The sequence below is a fragment of the Mus pahari genome, chromosome 23 (assembly GCF_900095145.1).
Source record: "Mus pahari chromosome 23, PAHARI_EIJ_v1.1, whole genome shotgun sequence".
Classification (NCBI taxonomy): domain Eukaryota; kingdom Metazoa; phylum Chordata; class Mammalia; order Rodentia; family Muridae; genus Mus; species Mus pahari.
The window spans coordinates 14573022-14594283 of NC_034612.1; the positions used below are offsets into that span (position 1 = coordinate 14573022).

Below are 21262 nucleotides of genomic sequence, written 5' to 3' on the forward strand. Positions count from 1 at the left end.
TGAGCGAGGCAGGCGAAGTCCCTGTTGCCGTAGGGGCTCAGTGTCTGGGAGGACAACGGAGAGGCACTGATCGTGAGCTACAATGATAAGTGCTATGGAGAACAGTGCAGAAAGGCTGCCAAACAGGCCGTGATAACTACTAATGGCACTGAACTCTACCAGTGTGGGCTCTTGGTCATTTCTCTGCTTCTTTCTGATGGGTCCTCACTTTCAAGAGGGATCCTCTCTACCCACGAACTGATATAGACGATCCTTGCACTGTCACGGGAGACTCCTACATGACAGGTGAGGGAGCAGGCCAGGTGCAGTTGCCCTTCCCGGGTCCTGAAGCCACTTGGACTTCAGCCCTTGGATCTTCGTATCTGACAGGTAGGGTGTGGTACTTTGGGGAGCACCAGAATGACCCAGGCTCCAGTGGCAAGGGAAGCAGGCTTTTTTTTTTTTTTTAATCAGGCAGGTCTGATTGTTCCGTCCTGTCAGGACTCGAGCCAAGCCATTATCATGCTTCAATCTCAGGGGCTGAACAAGCCAGCAGTCCTATCAGCTCAGAGCCTCAGGTTTCACGGACTGCCGTTACATGAGAGCCAGGGTGGACCCAGGGGAGTTTCAAACAGGGAGTCGACCGAAGAGAAAGCGCTGGCTGCTCTTTCCAAGAGGAACATAAAACAAAAGCGTTCTGCTGAGTCTTCAGGGGTACTGGGTATAGGTCCCTGTCAGCTCAGGCATTGATCTTATTGGTCTGGAGCTCACTCATGGGGGGTTGGGGATCCCTGGCCATTTTTGGCTTATTCAGGCCTTTCTGCTCCTCACCCTTGGAGGGGGTGGGGCAGCTGAAGGATTTCCATAGTGACTGTAGTGGGAAGACCTGGAAAGAGAGAAGTTGTGGTCCTCAAGGGACGGGTGGGCTCAGGTTCATCTCTACTCTGAGGACAGCTTTCTTTTTTCTTTCATTCTTTCTTTTTTTCTTTCTTGGCCCTTTGAGTGCTGGGGCAGGAAAGGCTGAGTGTAGTCTCTCTCTCTCTCTCTCTCTCTCTCTCTCTCTCTCTCTGTCCACTGCCTGGAGCCGGGTGTGGTATTGCAACACTCTGGAGGCTGAGGCGGGAGGATGAAGTCAAGGCCAGCCTGGGCTGCACAGGGGGACGACTCAAAAAAGGCTCGAGGGATGTCTGAGCAATTAAGAGCACTTGCTGCTCTTCCAGAGGAGTAGGGTTCAGTTCCCAGCAACCACAGTTTACAGTGGGTCTGTAATTCCAGCTCCTTTGACTTCCTCAGACACCTACACTTACGTGTGCAGACACACACACACACACGCACACACACACACAGAAATAATCTTAAAAAACAAAGGGGTCTGTTGAAATGCACCTTTATACCATTAGCTTTGAGTTAGGGCGACTACAACCTTAAATGAAAACCCTCCTCTCCAACAAACAAACAAACAAACAAACACCGCAACATTTGTAACCCACGCAACAACAACGAAACAGTGACCGTCTAAGCTGCTGCTGGTGGTGGTGGTGGTGGTGGCTGTTAGCATCCTTGAGGCAGGAGTACACCTCTTCACAAAAGATCCTGGGGTTAAGCCACCGCATAAAGAAAACTGGCAAGCGGAACTGCAGGCAGGGCCGACTGCCAGCCCCTGGTTCCCATTCTCTGCGCCATAGAAGTCACACTGTCTGATTCGTCTGGATAAGAGTGAGCCCCAGAAGTGAGAGGGAATGGGACGGAGAAGTGAAACCCCAGTTTTGGTTTCCTGGCTAAGGGTTTAGAAGAAGCTGAGATTCCCGGACAGGCACCGAGGCCTCGGGGACCGCTCCCGCTCTGCTGTGTCAGCAGTTTCACACCGCATCCCGTCATGGAGCCCGGGGCAAATGTGGCCCCAGTCCAGATGCAGCTGGTACCCTAAGTGCCCATCCTTATCATCGTTACATCCCAGCACTCTGGAGACAGAGGCAGGGGGATCACTGAGGCCCAGTCTACACATCAAGTTCCAGTTTAATTAAGCCGGGCGTGGTGGAGCACGCCTTTGATCCCAGCACTCGGGAGGCAGGGGCAGGTGGGTTTCTGAGTTCGAGGCCAGCCTGGTCTACAAAGTGAGTTCCAGGACAGCCAGGGCTACACAGAGAAACCCTGTCTTGGGGAAAAACAAAACAAAACAAAACAAATTCCAGTTTAGCCAGGGTTACACAGAAAACAAAAATAAACAAATAAAAAGTGGAATATTGCTGCTATTGTTAAGAATATAATAATGACTGTGTATATTATCTAGGGAGAAATTAGCATGTTAACTTTTCAGTTCATTCTCATATCTGTTTGCTTTATTTTGAACTCCAAGTGTACTTGGACATGACCTTGAACTTATGATCCCCCACCCCAAGTGCTGAAATTACAGTGTGCCACCACTCCCAGTTTTATGAGGCTCCTGCCCCGTGACCTCCACCCCCACCAGTTCCCTAGTGTTTGATTTTTGGTGTAGATTTTCGCTGTCTCCGAGGTTGCTGCTCTCTACAAGTTTCATATCCACAGCCATGGGTTTTCTTTAAAGTCAATGTTTTCCATGGGTTACTTCTGAACCCAGGGCTCTTTTTTAGTCTTTTCTGGTAGCAGTTGCCAGCTTGCTGTCTAGAAACCCCGCCAGTCCTTCTGTTGAGCATCCTCCAGTGACAGTGTGTGCCCCTCACATCTCTGGCAGTGATTGTTTCCTTCCAACAGATTTTACCTTCGCTCAGGGACAGAATGTGACCCAGCACTAGCAAACTTTAAAAGGATTAAGTAACAAAAAATAAAATTTTAATTGAACCAGGCCTGCATTTGATTCCCTTGCCCCCCCCCACCAAAATGGTTTGAATAATTAGATAAATAAAAGCAAATTTAAAATTTTCAGGAACTTAAATTTTTCTTTCTTTTCTCAGCTCAACCAAAATGTAAGTTCTTTTCAAAGAAAATTCGTCGGTGAGGTGAAGAGGTGTGAAGAACTAGAACGAATATTGGGTAAGTTTGTCTTCCATTTTAATCTCAATACTTTTTTTATCTTAATATAAGCATAGCTGTTTCTTTCAGAAAATATAGATAAAGAGAAGAGAGGGAAGAAGCCGGGCAGTGGGGGCACGCCTTTAATCCCAGATCTTGGGGGGCAGAGGCAGGCGGATTTTTGGGTTTGAAGCCAGCCTGGTCTACAGCCCAAGTTTCAGGACAGCCAGGGCTATACAGAGAAACCCTGTCTGGGGTGGGGAGAAGAAAGAGAGAGAGAGAGAGAGAGAGAGAGAGAGAGAGAGAGAGAGAGAGAGAGAGAGAGAGAGAGAGAGAGAGATAGAGGCGGGGAGTTGATCCCTGTTCTGTCCAATCGTAGGCTCATCATTTTTGATGGCAGCTGAGTAGGATTTCATGGTATCGATGTGTCATGGCTTATTCAGGCCATCTTGTGTAGTTTCTTGTAAGTTAAGAACCTTGTATATGTGTTAATATTCGCCACTCAACTCAAGCTGTCATGAACAAGAAAGGCAGGAAGTGGCTGACAGCTGGCTTCATAAGACCTGGTGTTTTTGCAGGGCTTCCTTTGTGAATGGGGTAGTTTGGAGCTTCCTGCTTGACGTTCACAACCCAGTAGGCCGTGCGTGGGCTCTGCTTCGTCCCTAAAGTCTAAGATTTACCGCAGAGTAGTTGGGGTGTAAGAGAGTCTTGACTTTTACAATGATTTCTCTTTTAAAGATTTCTTTATTTCTTTATTTTATGTATATAAGTGCTCCAACTGCATGTACACCTGTGTGCCAGAAGAGGTTGTGAGCCACCATGTGGTTGCTGGGAATTGAACTCAGGACCTCTGGAAGAGCAGCTGGTGCTCTTAACCGCTGAGCCATCTCCCCAGCATCTTAGAATGATTTCTGACTGTTAATCATTACTTAAGTTTTTTGTTTTGTTTTTTTTTTTTTGTAAATATTTTTAAAATTTATTTATTTATTATATGTTGCGTGTCCAGTGACAGTGTGTGCCCCTCACACCTCTGGCAGTGATTATCCCTTCCAACAGATTTTACCTTCTGACACACCAGTAGAGGGAGTCAGATCTCAAAACAGATGGTTGTGAGCCACCATGTGGCCACAGGAGTTTGAACTCAGGACCTCTGGAAGAGCCATCGGCGCTCTTAACTGCTGAGCCATCTCTCCAGCCCCCAAGTTGTTTCATTTTTTTTTTTTTTAAATAGGGATTTTTTTTTTAATTCTTTGAAATTTTGTACAGATACACAGGGCATCTTGATCATATTTATTTCCCCGACACACACCCTGCTGTCTTCCCCCAGCTGCACCCCCCTCCCTCTCCCACCTCCTTGTCCTGTTTTTCTTTAGTGACCGACCTAGTCCGCCTAGTGCCACCCATGTGTCGTGGCTGTGGGGACCCACTAGGACCCGGGCAGGTGACAGATGGCCAGAGCCCCCAAGAGGACAGAGACCGCCAGTGCCAGTTGTCCTCAGTTGCTCCTCAGCGAGGAATTCCCCTTCACCTAGAGATTTATTTTTCTTCTTCTTCTCATTTGGAGGGGGACCTGGTGTGGGGCAGTCAGGGTCTCATGAAGCCCAGACTGGGCTGGAGCACAGTGTAGCTGAGGCGGACCTCAGACTGCCGGACCTCCTGCCCTTCTCTCCCATGTGATGGACGGCAGGCCTTTTTTTTTTAAGATTTATTTTTATTGCTTTTAATTATGTGTGTGTGCGCATATGTGTGTGTCTGTCTGTCTGTGTACACGAGTGCAGATAAACCCTTGGAGAACAGAGGTGTGTTGCATTTCCTAGAACTGGATGGAGTTACAAGTGGCTGTGAGCTGCCCGGCGTGGGGGCTGTGAGCTGCCCGGCGCGGGGGGCTGAGGTTTGGACTTAGGCCTCCTGGAAGCGCACTCATGGCCCACTCCGTGCTGTTAAGTGCTGAGCCATTTCTCTGAACAACACCTGAACTTTTAGTTCAGGATTTTAAATGAACAGTAATATTAAAAAAAAAAAAAAAAAGATTTATTATTTTTTAACTGTGTGTCAGTGTGTGGCTATGTACATGTAAGTGCAGTGCCCAACAACGCCAGACGAGGGCATCAGATCTTCTGGAACTGTTGTGGTCCACATGAGCTGCCTCGTGTGGGTGCTGGGAACTGGGTCCTCTGCAGGAGCCCTGCTCCGAACCACCTCTCCAGCCCCAGTATTTGTTTATCAGATTTCTTTGTGTTTTTCAAGAGTGTTTCTCTGTGTAGCCCTGGCTGGCCTGGAACTCTTTCTGTAGACCAGGCTGGCCTTGAACAACGAGATTCACTTGCCTCTGCCTCCCAAGTGTTGGGGTTGAAGGCGTGTACCACTTCCCGTGGCTTTCAGCCCTAATGTTGACAATACCATTTAGTCATATGGAATCTCTAGATATTTGCATATTAATAGTTCATGTGTCTGAGTGACATCATCACTTGGGGACAGGTCACTTGTGTAGACTGAGGCTCCTAAAAGCAGAGCAAAGAAGTGCAGCTTGGTGCCTCGCCGGGAGCCTGGCTCTGCTGTGACTCTGACCTCTGTGGGGAGCGCCAGCTCACTGCCTCTGGTGGGGTTCAGGTCTACACTGTTGGTGCCTTCCACAGGAGGAGGTACCCAAATCTGTTTTAGCCTGGGTTTTAATTATGAAAGAAGCTGGGTAGCTCAGCCAGTGAATGCAGGAGGTGACAGGGACAGGCGGGATCTGTGCACACAGCAGGTTGGGGCTGCCAGGGTTTGGATTGCAAAGGGTCACAGCGAGACCGTCTGACTCTGCATCTTATTTTCACAGTGTACCTGGTGCAGGAAATCACCAGAGCTGATATTCCCCTGCCTGAGGGAGAGGCCAGTCCTCCTGCACCACCTCTTAAACATGTCCTAGAAATGCAGGTAACTCACTCCTGAAGACACTGTCAGCAAAAGTTCCAGGATCACCAGGTCACCTTCACAGTGCTTCACGCTTCTCTGCCTCTCTTCCCTGAGCTGTGACCCGACACACAGGACAGTGGGCTAGCAAACTTTCAGTGGCCTGTAGCTCAGTTTTGTCTGACTGTAGTGGACAGCTGTTGGAGGGAGCCTCAGGAGAATGTAGTGTCTGTTGTGGCCTGGGAGGTTTCAGATTGCTCAGTGTGGGATTATCCATCCTAGCACACATGTGTCTGCTCCAGTGCTGGGCTGCAGGCCTGCGCCTTCATGTCCTTCTCACTCCCGGCTCCCAGCAGGCGGTCAGCATGTTGGGGATGAAGGCTATGGTGCCATCACCCCACCTTGCCTGTGAACACAAGGTGTTATCTGAGACTCCAGACCTTTTTTTTTTTTTTTGAGACAAGGTCTCAGTGTGTAACACGGGCTAGCATGGAACAGGTTGGCCTTGAACTCATAGACATAGAGATCTGTTTGCCTCTGGTTCTGAGTGCTGGGATTCAAGGCCACCGGCTCTTCTAGACTTCTTGTTGGAATTGGCACTCAGAAGGAATATGGCGGCCCTTCATCGCTCTTTTGAAACAGTGGCCATGGTTGCTGAGGCCCTTCTGTGGCCAGCTCTTCTGTCTGGGAGGAAGCAGCCAGCCACTTGGTGTGTGACCTCATGTCAAGCATGGCACCCTCTCAACAGCAGTGGCAATCCTCTGGTGGCCTGGTTATGGTGGGACTATGACAGTGCCTGGTTATGACGTAATTATAGGCAGCCATGACTTCGATAGCTTTGACAATGCAGAGCCCAGTAAGGGGGACCAGGACGGTGGTTTTGAATGAGTTTGCACTGGCTCAGTGGTTTCTTTTACAAAGTCTGTGTCAGTGGCTTGAAGGCTAAGGACACTTGACTGTGAGCACTGATGCTTTTCTTGAGTGCGTATATCCTCAGTCGTCTGGTGGGAGACAGGAGAACGTGTTCTGAGAAGCTGATCTTAGACGATTTCCATTGCAAACAAAAGAAAACATAGGCAGAGTGTGTGGGATGGACAAGCCACTGAAGGAAAGTGAGCGATAGCTGGGACTGGGCTGGGAGGCCGCGTGTGGCCTGCAGGAGCTGGGGTCCCTGCAGTCTGCAGATGTTTGACTGTGAACTAAATGAGCTGGTGAGCCTTGCCATCCTGAGAGTTCTCACGCTGCACCACATTTACATTCTGGCTTGCTGCTAGGCACAGTGGCTTTTTTGAGCCCCGGTGACTTCGGGGTTGTGGGGTCGTTCTCAGACTAAGCCCTGTGCTCACCGGCAGCTGTGTCATTGTAGGAACAGCTGCAGAAGCTGGAGGTGGAGCTCAGAGAAGTCACCAAGAACAAGGAGAAGCTGAGGAAGAACTTGCTGGAACTGGTGGAGTATACCCACATGCTGAGGGTCACGAAGACCTTCCTCAAACGGAACGTGGAGGTACGCATCAGTGAAGGTGTGCCGAGGGTCCACCGCCTCTGCCTGTGGGCTTTGTAGTCAGTTCATTCACACGGGTTGCCTTTATGGTTACTCTCCAGACAGCTTTGTGTAGCTCTGGCTGGCCCTGGACACTCTGGCAGCTTGACTTTGGACTTCTGAGCCTTGTGCCTCCACTTGCCCAGTCCTGGAGTTAAAGCTGGCATTGTCACACTAGGCAAGCACCCTGCCATCTGAGCTGTCTCTCAGGCCCTGCTGAAATTTGAGACCAGGTCTCACTGGTAGCCCAGGCTGTCCTTGAAATTGGAGCGAGTGCTGGGCTTACAGGCGGGAGCTGACGTGCTAGGCATAAGTGTGTTCTCCTTTCACGTGTTGTAAGCGGTCCATCGTGTGTCGTAAGTGGTCCGTCATGTGCTGTAAGCGGTCCGTTGTGTGTTGTAAGCGGTCTGTCATGTGTTGTAAGCAGTCTGTCATGTGTTGTAAGCGGTCCGTCATGTGCTATAAGCGGTCCGTTGTGTGTTGTAAGCGGTCCATCGTATGTTGTAAGCGGTCCACCGTGTGCTGTAAGAAGTCTGTCATGTGCTGTAAGCAGTCCGTCATGTGTTATAAGCGGTCTGTCATGTGCTGTACGCAGTCCGTTGTGTGTTGTAAGCGGTCCATCGTGTGTTGTAAGCGGTCCACCATGTGCTGTAAGCAGTCTATCATGTGTTGTAAGCAGTCCTTCGTGTGTTGTAAGCAGTCCTTCGTGTGTTGTAAGCAGTCCTTCGTGTGTTGTAAGCGGTCCATCGTGTGCTGTAAGCAGTCTGTCAAGTGCTGTAAGCAGTCCGTCGTGTGTTGTAAGCGGTCTGTCATGTGCTGTACGCAGTCCATTGTGTGTTGTAAGCGGTCCGTCGTGTGTTGTAAGCGGTCCACCGTGTGCTGTAAGAAGTCTGTCATGTGTTGTAAGCAGTCCTTCGTGTGTTGTAAGCAGTCCTTCGTGTGTTGTAAGCGGTCCATCGTGTGCTGTGAGCAGTCTGTCATGTGCTGTAAGCAGTCCGTCGTGTGTTGTAAGCAGTCCTTTGTGTGTTGTAAGCGGTCCATCGTGTGCTGTAAGCAGTCTGTCATGTGTTGTAAGTGGTCCGTCGTGTGTTGTAAGCAGTCCGTCGTGTGTTGTAAGCGGTCCGTCGTGTGTTGTAAGCGGTCCGCCTCAGCCTCTGCTTTGCTTTGGGTTGCGTCCTAGGCTTCTTCCCGTGCTGCTGCTTTTAGCGAGGGACACCACTTCCTGCCACGAGATCCTTTAGCTCATAGTCAAGAAAAAGATGGTTTTTGTCTTTAATTTTTTTGAAAACTATGTTTTAATGTTTTTATTTATGTGTATAGATGTTTTCCCTGCATATATACCTGTACACTACATATGTGAGTTATAGAGGGTTGTGAGCTGCCGTGTGGCTGTCGGGAATCGAACCCAGGTCCTCTGGAAGAGCAGTCAGCATTCCTAACCCATCTTTCTGGCCTCTATTGTATTTTATTATTTTGGATGTGTGGGTGTTTTGCCTACATATATGTCTGTGAACCAGTTGTGTGCAGTGCCCACAGAGGGCACAAGAAGGCATCTGATACCCTGGAACTGGAGTTTATATAGACAGGAACAGCGAGCTGTGGGGTCCTGGCAACTGAATACAGAACCTCGGAAAGAGCAACAAATACTCTTAACCACAGAGCCATCTCCCCAGCCTCAAGCAAAATGTCTTGTGGTTATGAAGAAAAAAAAACCTCTTTGTTTTTCTAAAAGGCTGTGAGCAGAGAGGGCAAGAGGAGTGTCCTCACGAGTGAAGGCTGGTTCATGCTGGTGTCAGGCAGCTGGGCGGGCGAGGATGTGTGTGTGGATGCACCAGCATCACCATATGCTCAGAGCGCTGCATCTCAGTTACAGCCTCAGCTGGCACCGCACTGAACTGACTGCACAGGATAGACAGAGTTCGTCCCTCCTGCGTTTGCGCTCGCTTGCTGTAGTTGTGACCCTAGATACAATCATTGTCCCTTGAGCCGAGGTTTCAGCCTCACTTACAGCCACTCTCGTGTGAGTGTCTTGAGCCGTTCACCTGTCAGGCTTGGCAGCGTGACTTTCCTTATGGGGCAGTTTACCCGACTGGGTTGTCATCTGTTCCGGGTTGTACAGTACCTCTGTGGGCTTGTCTGGAAGCCTGTTGTGAGGGAGGAGTCTGTTAACGGTGTGCCTGCTTCTGTGTCTTTCCAGTTTGAGCCCACCTATGAAGAGTTTCCCGCCTTAGAGAACGACTCTCTGTTGGACTACAGCTGCATGCAGCGGCTGGGCGCCAAGCTGGGGTAGGTGACAGTGAGCACCAAGCCCTTCCTGTAGAATGGGAGACGCGGGCCATAGAGTGGGTGAATGGGCCATTTACAGCCGGCGATTGGCCCAGAGTGATTGCCTCCCAGAGAACACTGGGCTCCTGTACATTGGACTTAACCACACAGTATCGATGTAGCTGAAAGCCTGAGGACTTCTTCTCTTGGTGTATTGAGTTGGAGAGAAGCTGCATCTATGTTCCCCACGAGCCCCACATAATTGGTCTTTGAAGCACCAAGCCCTGTGGTGCAAACAGGGGTCCCTTCTGGGGGTATGGTTGGTTTTTGTGTCTTGTTTTTTATTTTTCCCTACACTTATTTACTCGAGTTCCCAGAAGCCGGAGGACAGATGGCAGGAGTCAGTGTTCCCTTTCCACGTGGGTTCTGGAAATTAAGCTCAGGCTGGCCGCGTGTGCCTCTCCTGCTGAGCGCTCACTGGGTCTGGTGTTGAGTGGTGCTTCCAAGGGCTGTGCCTGCCCTCTGTCCCTTTTGTTTCCTTCGTTGTTTATCATCAGCCTCTTTTTCCTTCTTCTCTGAGACAAGGTATCATGTAGCCCATGCTGGCCTCAAGCTCACAGTGTACCTGAGGATGACCTTGAGCTTCTGATCCTCCCAGGGGCAGGGATGGCAGGTGCCTGTCACCACAGCTGGCACTGCTGTCTGTCCCTTCCACTTTCCTGACCCAGTGAGCCAATGAGAACGAATTTCCTTGTGTAATTTGTGACCTTTTGTTTTAAATTTTACTTTTTAAAATTTATGAGTTTTTGTTTTTACTTTTAATTTTAAAAAGGATTGTATATATGTTGTCTGGATACCATGAATGTGCCTGGGACTCACAGAGGTCAGCAGACCCCTGGAACTGAAGTTACAGCCCATTGTGAGCCACCTCGAGGGTACTGGAAATTGAACCCATGCCCTCTAGAAGAACACCTAATGCTCTTAACTGCTGAACCATCGCCAACTTTTTCTCCTTCTTACCTACTGTGTATATTTGTGGGTTGATACATGCGTACTCTGGTATGCACGTGGAGGGCAAAGGAGAGCTTTCCCGAGTCGGTTCTCTTTCCACTATATAAGGTTGGCTGTGGCTCAGACATCTTCACTCAAGTGCTCTGTAATGGGATCACCTCTTCAGCTGAAACACTTGTTTCATATTCCCGAGTTCCTTATTTGGGCGCACAGTGAAGATTGGAATAAAGAGGGCTTGCTTTGGAGAGAACTGCCCTGTTCACAGGCAGCTGGGAGTGCCGTCGGCCCAGGCCCATTTTGTATTTCTTAGAATAGGGCTTTTGTTGGTACTTTTGTTGTTGTTTCTTTTTCTTTTTTCTTTCTTTTTTTTTTTTTTAGTTTTTGGAAGTGATAGAAACTAATACCAAATCCTGGCTGACCTCTACGCTGTGGCTGTGTGTTCTCAGGGCAGACAGACTTCCCCCTTGTCCAGGAGAAGCACAGTCGTGAGCAGGTGACAGGAAGTGTGGAGCCGGAAGTCATGTCTGTGGTGGCCTTGCCCCATGCCGTCACCTCGCTGGCATCTGGAGTGTGTGCTCTTCCACACTGGCATTTGTAGGGTCTTCCCAGCCCACGTCAGTGTAACATGCACAGCAGCTGGGTATCTGGTTTGGTCTTGGAAGTCTAGAACTTTCCCCTCACCCAGCTGGCCATGGGAAAGGCAGCTTCAGCAAGCCTTTGTCCGGCACACAAGTATCTTGCTGCTCGACGGCTCTCACGCCAGCCTCTTGGCCTGCAGTAGACAGAGGTCCTCTCAGTCCTCTAATGCCGGGGGGTCTTCACTGTCTCACAGATTCGTTTCTGGCCTGATTCAGCAAGGCAGAGTCGAAGCATTTGAGAGAATGCTGTGGCGGGCCTGCAAAGGGTACACCATTGTGACCTATGCAGAGCTGGACGAGTGCCTGGAGGACCCTGAGACGGTGAGTGCCTGTCTGCGGCGGAAGCTGGAGTATTGCTTCTGCAGAGCCCTGGCCTTGCCTGTGCACACCAGCCTTTGGCTTATATACGGATGCCGTTTTGTGAGTACCCAAAGGTGCTCCTACTTCCCGGCTCACACTGAGCCCTACAGATCTCCTAAGGCTGGGCATCCAGACCCCATCTTAGGAGGCGGCAGCTCCATGTCTAAGGCTCAATCCACAGCCTCAGGGCACCCAGCATCTTCTGCACGCCACTCCATCCCCAGACTCAGAGGCTGGGCTCGGGAACAGAGGGAGTCTGGCTCACGTGCTTCCCTGTGCTTGGCTGTTCTGGTTGGGGTCTTGGTTGCACTTCTCTTGCCTCTAGGTTTCAGTAGCCCACCCCACTGTATTACCCTGTCCCACCTTGCCCTTGTCTCATCCCAGCATCCAGCTGGCTCTGCCAGAGTGGCTCACTCTAGAATCTTCCAGTGGCTTCCAGCAGAAGGCCCCATACCCTATGGTGGCCTGTCTGTCATCATCTGTTCTCATACCCTTCTGTCCAGCTTGAGCTGGCTTCCCCTGTCCCAGCATGCTTTTGTGGGCGGCTGCTGCTGCTGCTGCTGCTGCTTCTTCTTCTGCTTCTTCTGCTTCTTCTTCTTCTTCTGCTTCTTCTTCTTCTTCTGCTTCTTCTTCTTCTTCTTCTTCTTCTTCTTCTTCTTCTTCTTCTTCTTCTTCTTCTTCTTCTTCTTCTTCTTCTTCTTCTTCTTCTTCTTCTTCTTCNTTCTTCTTCTTCTTTTGGTTTTACGAGACAGGATTTCTCTGTGTAGCCCTGGCTGTCCTGGAACTCACTCTGTAGACCAGGCTAGCCTCGAACTCAGAGTTCTGCCTGCCTCTGCCTCCCAAGTGCTAGAATTAAAGGTATGCGCCACCACACCCGGTCTGGCTTTTTCTTTTGCTTCAGTCTTTCCCCAGGTCCATGTGGCTCTCTCCACCTTCGTTTCCTCAACACTTAACAGTCCTCTCCTCTGGGCCCTTCTTTCCCACCTGTTTAAGGTGGCCACTCACACCCTACCTCACTACCCCTCCAACCTGGCTTTTTCTATAATGTTTACGCCATCTAGCCTACCATGTCTCATCACCCTGACAGCTCCCTCAGGCTTACTGCTCTCAGCCTTGGCAGCTCAGCAGTTTCTCACAAACAGGTAGAACTCTTCAGTTGTGTTCTCAGTGCTGGGGACTGAGCCTGGGCCCTCATTCATATGAGGTCAGCTCTGCACATCCCAGCTGAGCTTTGTAGAAATCCATTTTGTTGAACATTCGTAATGCTGGCTGATTCTTCTTATTCACAGAAATGTGTTGTTCAAAGACATTGTAAACACTCAGCAAATGTTATGGGGTTTCACTATTCCTGGGGCAGAATGAGCTTGCTTCCCGGGCATCTCTGGTCACTGTTCATCAGTGAGCCGTGCCTGGCCTTATGTACTTTGTGTTTCGCTTGGACTTGTTTACCGTGCATTGTTGACTCTTTTTAACTGTCCTGTAAGTGGTGGTGAGCAAGGCTCAGCCTCACCCACTCAGGCTTCCAGAAGGCGGTTCTCACTGAGGTCTAGATATGTTCTCTGGTGGCTGTCTTAGTGAGGGTTTTACTGTTGTGAACAAACACCATGACCAAGGCAGCTCTTATGAAGGACACCATTTAGTTGGGACTGGCTTACAGGTTCAGAGGTTCAGTCCATTATCATCAAGGCAGGAGCATGGCAGCATCCAGGCAGGAATGGTTCAGGAGGAGCTGAGAGTTCTATATCTTGTTCCAAAGGCAAACAGGAAAAGACTGACTTCCACGGGGCAAGGAGGAGGAGGGTCTCAAAGCTCACACCCACAGTGACACACTTCCTCCAACAAGGCTGCATGTCCTCATAGTGCTACTCCCTGGGCCAAGCGTCTTCGAACCACCACATTCCACTCCCTGGCCCCCATAGGCTTGTTCAAACATATTAGTCTATGGGGGCCGTACCTAAACATAGCATAATGCAAAATGTATTTAACCCAACCTCAAAAGTTCCCGTAGTCTATAGAAGACTCGACAGTGTTAAAAGTTTAAAGTTCAGGGTCTTTTCTTAAATTCATTTAATCACGTAGCTGTATTTCCCTATAAAGTCAAAATAAAAAAGCAGATCATATATCTCAAATGTCATAAGATATACATTACCATTCCAGAACATCATAGTAAGGAAATCCTGGACCAAACACAACCAACAACCAGCTCGACAGATTCCAACACAGCCTCTGTGCCCTCAGAAAGCACTTCCCGGATCTCACCTCAGTGATGCTGGTCTCTTCTTTTTTTTTTTTTTAAGATTTATTTATTTATTATATCTAACTACACTGTAGCTGTCTTCAGATGTACCAGAAGAGGGCGTCAGATCTCCTTACGGATGGTCGTGAACCACCATGTGGTTGTTGGGATTTGAACTCAGGACCTTCAGAAGAGCAGTCAGGGCTCTTAACCACTGAGCCATCTCTCCAGCCCCGCTGGTCTCTTCTTAATCACTAATTTCTTAGCTCCAGCCAGCCAGCTTGATCATGCTCTTCATGAGACCAAACCAGAGAACAGAGTCTCTGCTGGTTCTTTTTGAGCCTTCCTTTGTCGGTGCAATGACTATAAATCTCTTTTCCTTAGCCTCAGCTAGACTCTTCAGACAAGAGTAAAAAGCAGCCACATTCTGCACCAGAATATCACAAAAACAGTCTCTCAGCTGCATATTAAAATTCTTCTCTTCTAAAACCTGTAGAGCCAGGCTTCCACAGTTCAAATCACCCTCAGCGACAAAGTCTTCCATATTCCTACAGGGATGGCTCATTAAGTCCCACTTAAGGCATTCTACGGCTTTCTAAACCCAGAGTTCCAAATCCACAGAAGGAGAAGACCGTCTGCCAGGTAGCTAGGAGGAGGGTCTCAAAGCCCACCCCTACAGTGCCTCCAGCGTAGTCACACGTCCTAATCATGCCACCCCTTGGGCCAAGCATATTCAAACCACCACAGTGGCCATTTAAACAGTGCCATCATCCATAAAAAGCACATACAGGGAAGTCGTAGCAGTGATGGGGGGAGGCACTTAGTTACAGTAAGAAGCTGAATCGAGAGAAGGCAGAACGTGGCCCAGTGTGCTCACCTCTTATTGAGGGGCGTGGCTCTGCATACGCCTGTGAGCTGGCATGGTTGCCAGCTTGGGGGTTGTCTTGGTGAGCAGGTGAATTGCAGTCAGTAAGAGCCACTGCACCTACTGCCCCAGGCAGTGAACTTGGTGTGCAAGGGTGGGAGTCACCAGGGTTGAGGGTGTGCATAGAACTCACCGCTCTCTCCCTCTGTCTGTCTTTGTAGGGTGAAGTCATAAAGTGGTACGTGTTCCTGATTTCCTTTTGGGGAGAGCAGATTGGCCACAAGGTTAAGAAGATATGTGACTGGTGAGGAAGGAGGCTTTACCTGGGCCCTCTCAGTTGCTGGACAGGTCTCTACCTGAGCTCTGCCAGGCTTCTGAGTCTCTTGTTTATTTAATGTGTTTAGGACTTGTTAGGTACACTAGTTAGTTAGCTAGCTAGTTAGTTAAACCGTCAACTTGATATAGTCTATAATCACCTAATGTTGGGTATTGGATCCCTGGAGTGGGAGTTGTGGGATGTGAATGGCTCTATGAACTGAACCCAGGTCATCTCCCTCTCCAGCCCCAGCTTGCATCCTTGCAGTAGATATGTTTAGTGTGAGAAAGAAAGCCACACCCACTCAGTGAAGTCCCTTTGCCAGGCTGCTGCAGGGCGGGGCCCAGAGGGTGTTTCCAAGTGGCTCCTGCAGAAGGAAAGGCATGGATCAGCGGCTCAGCAGGCAGTGTAGGGCGACTGCAGCTCCTTGTCTGTGTGTCTGAGGACGGGGTCCGGCAGGACAACTCGGCCTAAGCAGTGTCAACCCTGAAACAGTAGCCAGCTTGAGCTCACCGTCCTCCCACCTCTGCCTCCTGAGTGCTGGGTTGCAGGTTGTGCCACCACCATCCTGGCGTCGTTTTAAGGTGTGCTCTTAGCCTGCTTGATGGTTCTTAACCTCAGGTGCATTTCAGGAAGGTCGGATTGGGAACGGGCTTCCTGGAGTAACGGTGGGTTTGGATCTGAGAGTGTTTGGGGATCCATTTACTGTGTGTCCACTGAGTTGCACACAAGGCCTTCCCAAAGTGGCTGTGGCTATCTCTTTGCCCTGCCTGGTGCTGTAGGTGCTGTGCTGGCAAGAGTGGAATCTGGGCCTTGCCTTAGAAGCAGCCCTTTTTGCCTGTCTGACTGTTGGATTCTGTCGTCTATAGTTACCACTGCCACATCTACCCGTATCCAAACACGGCTGAGGAGCGCAGGGAGATTCAGGAGGGGCTCAATACTCGCATCCAAGACCTTTACACGGTGAGTAAGCCGGGGCTGGGGACATTGGGAAGCCAGCTGCTTTCTCTGTCAACCGGGTGTCTGGTTGTAGACAGTCACCATGAATTCCTGCCCTCGGAGCATCTGTTCTGCAGTTACAAGCCCAGGGAGTAGTGAAGGGAAAAGCCCTTTGTGTCTCTCTGGTATGCCAGATCATCATTTGGGCAGTGAAGACAAGCTCGCGTGGTGGGGGCCGTCCCACTTGCCTGTTTAGGGTTTGAGTTTCTCTTGGTGTCACTGACAGGAAGCAGATTTCCGCACATGGAGACCTCAGGGCTGGGAGGGGGATTGGTGGCTTTCAGGGGGATCGGAGCTAGGCCAGGACAAGGGGAAGGGAGGGTCGACAATCAGGCCACCCTTCTGTCTGGCCACCCCTCACAGGATGTCTGAGCTCTTCAGTGCCAAGTGCTCTGTTCTCGGAGACTGCTAGTATGTTTGCTTGTGAGCTGGCAGTCTCTGACCATTCCTGGTGTTGCTACGGTGGCCAAGAACTGTGAGTGTATCCACAAAGCCCATGCTTGCTCCCACAGGTGCTGCACAAAACGGAGGACTATCTGCGGCAAGTGCTCTGCAAAGCTGCCGAGTCCGTGTGCAGCCGTGTGGTCCAGGTGAGGAAGATGAAGGCCATCTACCACATGCTCAACATGTGCAGCTTTGACGTCACCAACAAGTGCCTCATAGCTGAGGTCTGGTGCCCCGAGGTGGACCTGCCAGGCTTGCGCAGAGCACTGGAGGAAGGCTCGGTAAGGCTCCCTGCCCCGTTAGGACCCTCTCTGGGACATAGTGTGTCACAGGGTACTGCACACTTGTGACCCCAGGCCTAGGGAAGCTGAGGTGAAGGTTGGAGAGCTTGAGGCCAGTCTGAGGAATTGTTTCAAAAAAACTCCCCCCAAAACAGAGAAAGTGTTTTAGAGTGCTGGGAAGGGCTTGCCCAACACTGCTCTCTGCCTAAAGCTTTGAAGAGTGGGTCTTTTAGAGCTGGAGAGATGGCGCCGCAGTAAGACTGCTCTTCCAGAGGACCTGGGTTCAATTCCCAGCACCCACGTGGCGGCTCACAACTGTCTGTAACTTCAGTTCTCTGGGTCTGGAGCCCTCACATAGGTAACAACAATGCACAGCGGGAAGAGAGAATCAGGAGAGCATCCTGAACTGCGACTCTATCGGTCCCTCCCTCCGGGCCCCGCTTCAGTTTTCTCCTGTCACTGGCCGGCTAGGAATCGGCCTAGGTTTTACAGCACAAGCCATTGGTAAACACAGAAGTGGATGCTCACAGTCAGCTATTGGATGGAACACAGGGCCCCCAATGGAGGAGCTAAAGAAAGTACCCAAGGTGTTGTAGGGGGCTGCAACCCTGTAGGTGCAACAACAATATGAACTAACCAGTACCCCCTGAGCTCATGTCTCTAGCTGCATATGTAGCAGATGATGGCCTAATCGGCCATCATTGGGAAGAGAGGCCCCTTGGTCTTGTAAACTTTATATGACCCAGCACAGGGGAAGGCCTGGGCCAAGTAGTGGGAGTGGGTGGGTCAGGGAGCAGGGGCGGTGTGGGGGATGAGTATAGGGAACTTTCAGGATAGCATTTGAAATGTAAATAAAGAAAATAATAATAATAATAATAATAATAATAATAATAATAATAATAATAATAAAAGAAAAACTGAAAAGGAATCGGCCTAGGTGTAGGAGCAAGCACAGGCAGCCTTTCTTTTCCTCTTACCTTTTAAAATTAAACTCTCCCTCTTTTTTCTTAACGTCTAAAGAACTGTTTTGTTTGGCCTGCATTTCCTCGGGCAAGTGCAGGGGATGGTGGACAGCAGACAGCTCCTTAGCGTTGGCTCCCTCTAGACAGCAGATCGTGTGGTGGTCACGCTGCTGAGTAAACGGTTGTTTTGATGACTGGATTCTCTTGCAGGCGTGCATCTGGGTTTGTTAGCTGGTTCTCGGTTGGTCGGGTGCTTTCTGGTTATAAACACCCCTGCATGGGACAGCCCATGCTTAGCCACATCCTTAGCGTGTGTGTGGCCTTCCAGAAGGATTGTCCCAGCTCTGGTGCTGGCTGAGTGAGGCTGGGTTTCTTCCTGTTTGCTGCAGGCGTGTAGCTCACTGGTGTGAACATACAGATGAACATACCCTGGCTGTTGGTCTGTTTCTCCTCTGGTGTTCATTATAGCCCATGTGCATTTCTAGGCAAGTGTGAACATTGTAGCTAGTGTGCATTTCTGGGCAAGTGCGAACATTGTAGCTCGTGTGCATTTCTGGGCAAGTGCAAACATTACAGCTAGTGTGCATTTCTGGGCAAGTGTGAACATTGCAGCTAATGTGCATTTCTGGGCAAGTGTGAACATTGTAGCTAGTATGCATTTCTAGGCAAGTGTGAACATTGCAGCTAGTGTGCATTTCTGGGCAAGTGTGAACATTGCAGCTAGTGTGCATTTCTGGGCAAGTGTGAACAATGCACTGAAACTGAGGGAAAGCTGACAGAGAAGGCTCTGCCGCAGTGATACAGTGGATTGTCTTTTATCTGTTTTCCTTTTGTAAATTAGGTGATATTGTAGTTGTAGCTGACTTCCTCTTTGCTGACCATTTTGAATGACTTTGCTTATGCGGTGTGTATGCATGTGGGTATTACGGTGCCTGTGCAGGTCAGAGGACAGCGTGCAGGGACTGGACAGCTTCCACCATGTGGGTCCGAGGGATTGAACTCAGGTCAACAGGCTCACCCACCGAGCCCTCTCACCAGCCCTTTCTTGACCGCTTTAAGACATAAAGTCCTAGACTTCAGTATTCCTTCTTCCCCCCACCCCTCCAACCCCTGCTTGCTTGCTTGCTTTCTTTCTTTCTTTCTTTCTTTCTTTCTTTCTTTCTTTCTTTCTTTCTTTCTTTCTTTCAAGTTTCAGCTCTGTCGGTTGCTATACTGGCTTCACATTCAAATATCCTCCTGCCCAAACCTCCCAAGTGCAGGCCTGGCTCACACGTCAGTTTTTCGTTGCCCTGGGCCTGATTCTGCCTCCATTTTCCTTGTCCCAGTTTTTCATCCTCACTTCCCAGCTCTGTCCCGCTCTCCTTCCCAGGGGTCACAGCTCCGTCCCTCTCTCCTTCCCAGGGGTCACAGCTCTGTCCCTCTCTCCTTCCCAGGGGTCACAGCTCCGTCCCGCTCTCCTTCCCAGGGGTCACAGCTCTGTCCTGACCTCCTTCCCAGGGGTCACAGCTCCATCCCGATATCCTTCCCAGGGGTCACAGCTCTGTCCCGACATCCTTCCCAGGGGTCACAGCCGTCCCGCTCTCCTTCCCAGGGGTCACAGCTCCGTCCCGCTCTCCTTCCCAGGGGTCACAGCTCCGTCCCGCTCTCCTTCCCAGGGGTCACAGCTCCGTCCCGCTCTCCTTCTCAGGGGTCACAGCTCCGTCCCACTCTCCTTCCCAGGGGTCACAGCTCCGTCCTGCTCTCCTTCCCAGGGATCACAGCTCCATCCCGCTCTTCTTCTCAGGGGTCACAGCTCCATCCCGCTCTCCTTCCCAGGGGGTCACAGCTCCATCCCGCTCTCCTTCCCAGGGGTCACAGCTCCGTCCCGCTCTCCTTCCCAGGGCCCTAGCTTCAGCTTCTGTCCTCGGGCCACTGTGCTTGTTTTGCTCGATGTCTAGAGCGGCGACCCAGTTCTGTGAGCCCGCAGAGCGGAGCGCGTGCATGCGTCCTGTCTTGGTCTGTAGCTGTTCTCATGGACAGTCATTTTCCTCTTTCTTTTCTGTGTGGAAGAGAGAGAGCGGAGCTACCATCCCCTCGTTCATGAACACAATCCCTACGAAAGAAACACCGCCCACTCTGATCCGAACCAACAAATTCACCGAGGGTTTCCAGAACATCGTGGATGCCTATGGAGTCGGGAGCTACAGAGAAGTGAACCCAGGTGGGGCGTCTGCATGAGCACAGCCCTCCTGCTCTTCTGTCAGCTTAGCCTTGGCTTGGTTGGGTTTCTGAGGCAAGGTCTCACGCGGCAGCCCTGACTAGCCTCAAACAGTCACAGTGTGGCTGGCCTCACACTTCTGGTGATCCTCCTGAATGCTGGGCTTACAGGCGTGTGCCACCATGCCTGGCCCTGTTAGTGCTTTCGATGGAGGGATAGAGTAGATGTTTGTCAAGCAATCTCACTGCTGTCACTTTGTCAGCTTTGTGTAGCATTTAGATGACCTTACTGTTCCGAGAGCTCTGAGAAAGCGTGTCTGTGTGTGTGTGTGTGTGTGTGTGTGTGTGTGTACAGTCGTGCCATATGTCCATGCTAACCTAAGGCCCTGCTGAGAACTGGCCAACCCCCTGTCTTTGCAGCTCTCTTTACCATCATCACCTTCCCGTTCTTGTTTGCTGTGATGTTTGGCGACTTCGGGCACGGCTTTGTCATGTTCCTGTTTGCCCTCCTACTGGTGTTGAATGAGAATCACCCCAGACTAAGGCAGTCTCAGGAGGTAATGCTCACCTGCCAGCCCGACAGGGCTTGCGTTGTTTGACTGGAGGAGAGCTCTGTTGTGTATTGTGCTTTTGGTGGGAAGTCATTGAAATGGTCTCAGGTAGTCCTTCGGGACTCACCCTTGTTACCACCAAAGCTGACCTTGAACCTGTGACCCCCCTGCCTCCACCTCCAGCCAGCTCAAGAGCTTTGGGTAAATGTGCTCCACAGGAGTGCACTTGTCACCTGGGGGAGACTCCCGCTGGTGTGTGGTTTTTTGGGCCGCCCCAGAGGAAGGGCTGGAATGAGCCAGTCAATCCCCCCAAGAACCTGCTGCCCCATGAGTGAGTCTGCCCTCACGGTTCCCCCCCCCCCAGATCCTTAGGATGTTCTTTGACGGCCGCTACATCCTGCTGATGATGGGCCTGTTCTCTGTGTACACCGGCCTCATCTACAACGACTGCTTCTCCAAGTCTGTGAACCTCTTTGGCTCTGGGTGGAACGTGTCTGCCATGTACAGCTCCAGCCACTCTCCAGAGGAGCGGAGGAAGATGGTGCTTTGGAAGTGAGTGGCCCGTGAACAAGGATGCCACAGGCAGGGTGTCCCTTTCCCACCCACGCCCCTTCCTCCCCGCACGGTGACCCGCTTGTATTAGTCAGGGTTCTCTAGAGTCACAGAACTTGCAGATAGTCTCTATATAGTAAAGGAATTTATTGATGACTTACAGTCTGCAGTCCAAATCCCA

General features: G+C 50.6%; 1 protein-coding gene across 1 annotated transcript in view; it reads left to right on the plus strand.

Moving 5' to 3' along the window:
• The window catches only part of Atp6v0a2 (ATPase H+ transporting V0 subunit a2), a 32372-nt gene that overhangs the window by 951 nt on the left and 10159 nt on the right, over nucleotides 1-21262 (plus strand). Inside the window, exons 2-12 of the mRNA XM_021222471.2 lie at nucleotides 2913-2991; nucleotides 5792-5889; nucleotides 7232-7369; nucleotides 9603-9691; nucleotides 11514-11640; nucleotides 15002-15084; nucleotides 15966-16059; nucleotides 16608-16820; nucleotides 19832-19982; nucleotides 20399-20535; nucleotides 20894-21081. Of these exons, the coding sequence (XP_021078130.1) occupies nucleotides 2913-2991; nucleotides 5792-5889; nucleotides 7232-7369; nucleotides 9603-9691; nucleotides 11514-11640; nucleotides 15002-15084; nucleotides 15966-16059; nucleotides 16608-16820; nucleotides 19832-19982; nucleotides 20399-20535; nucleotides 20894-21081 (1397 nt within the window). The remainder of the gene's footprint in view (nucleotides 1-2912; nucleotides 2992-5791; nucleotides 5890-7231; nucleotides 7370-9602; nucleotides 9692-11513; nucleotides 11641-15001; nucleotides 15085-15965; nucleotides 16060-16607; nucleotides 16821-19831; nucleotides 19983-20398; nucleotides 20536-20893; nucleotides 21082-21262) is intronic.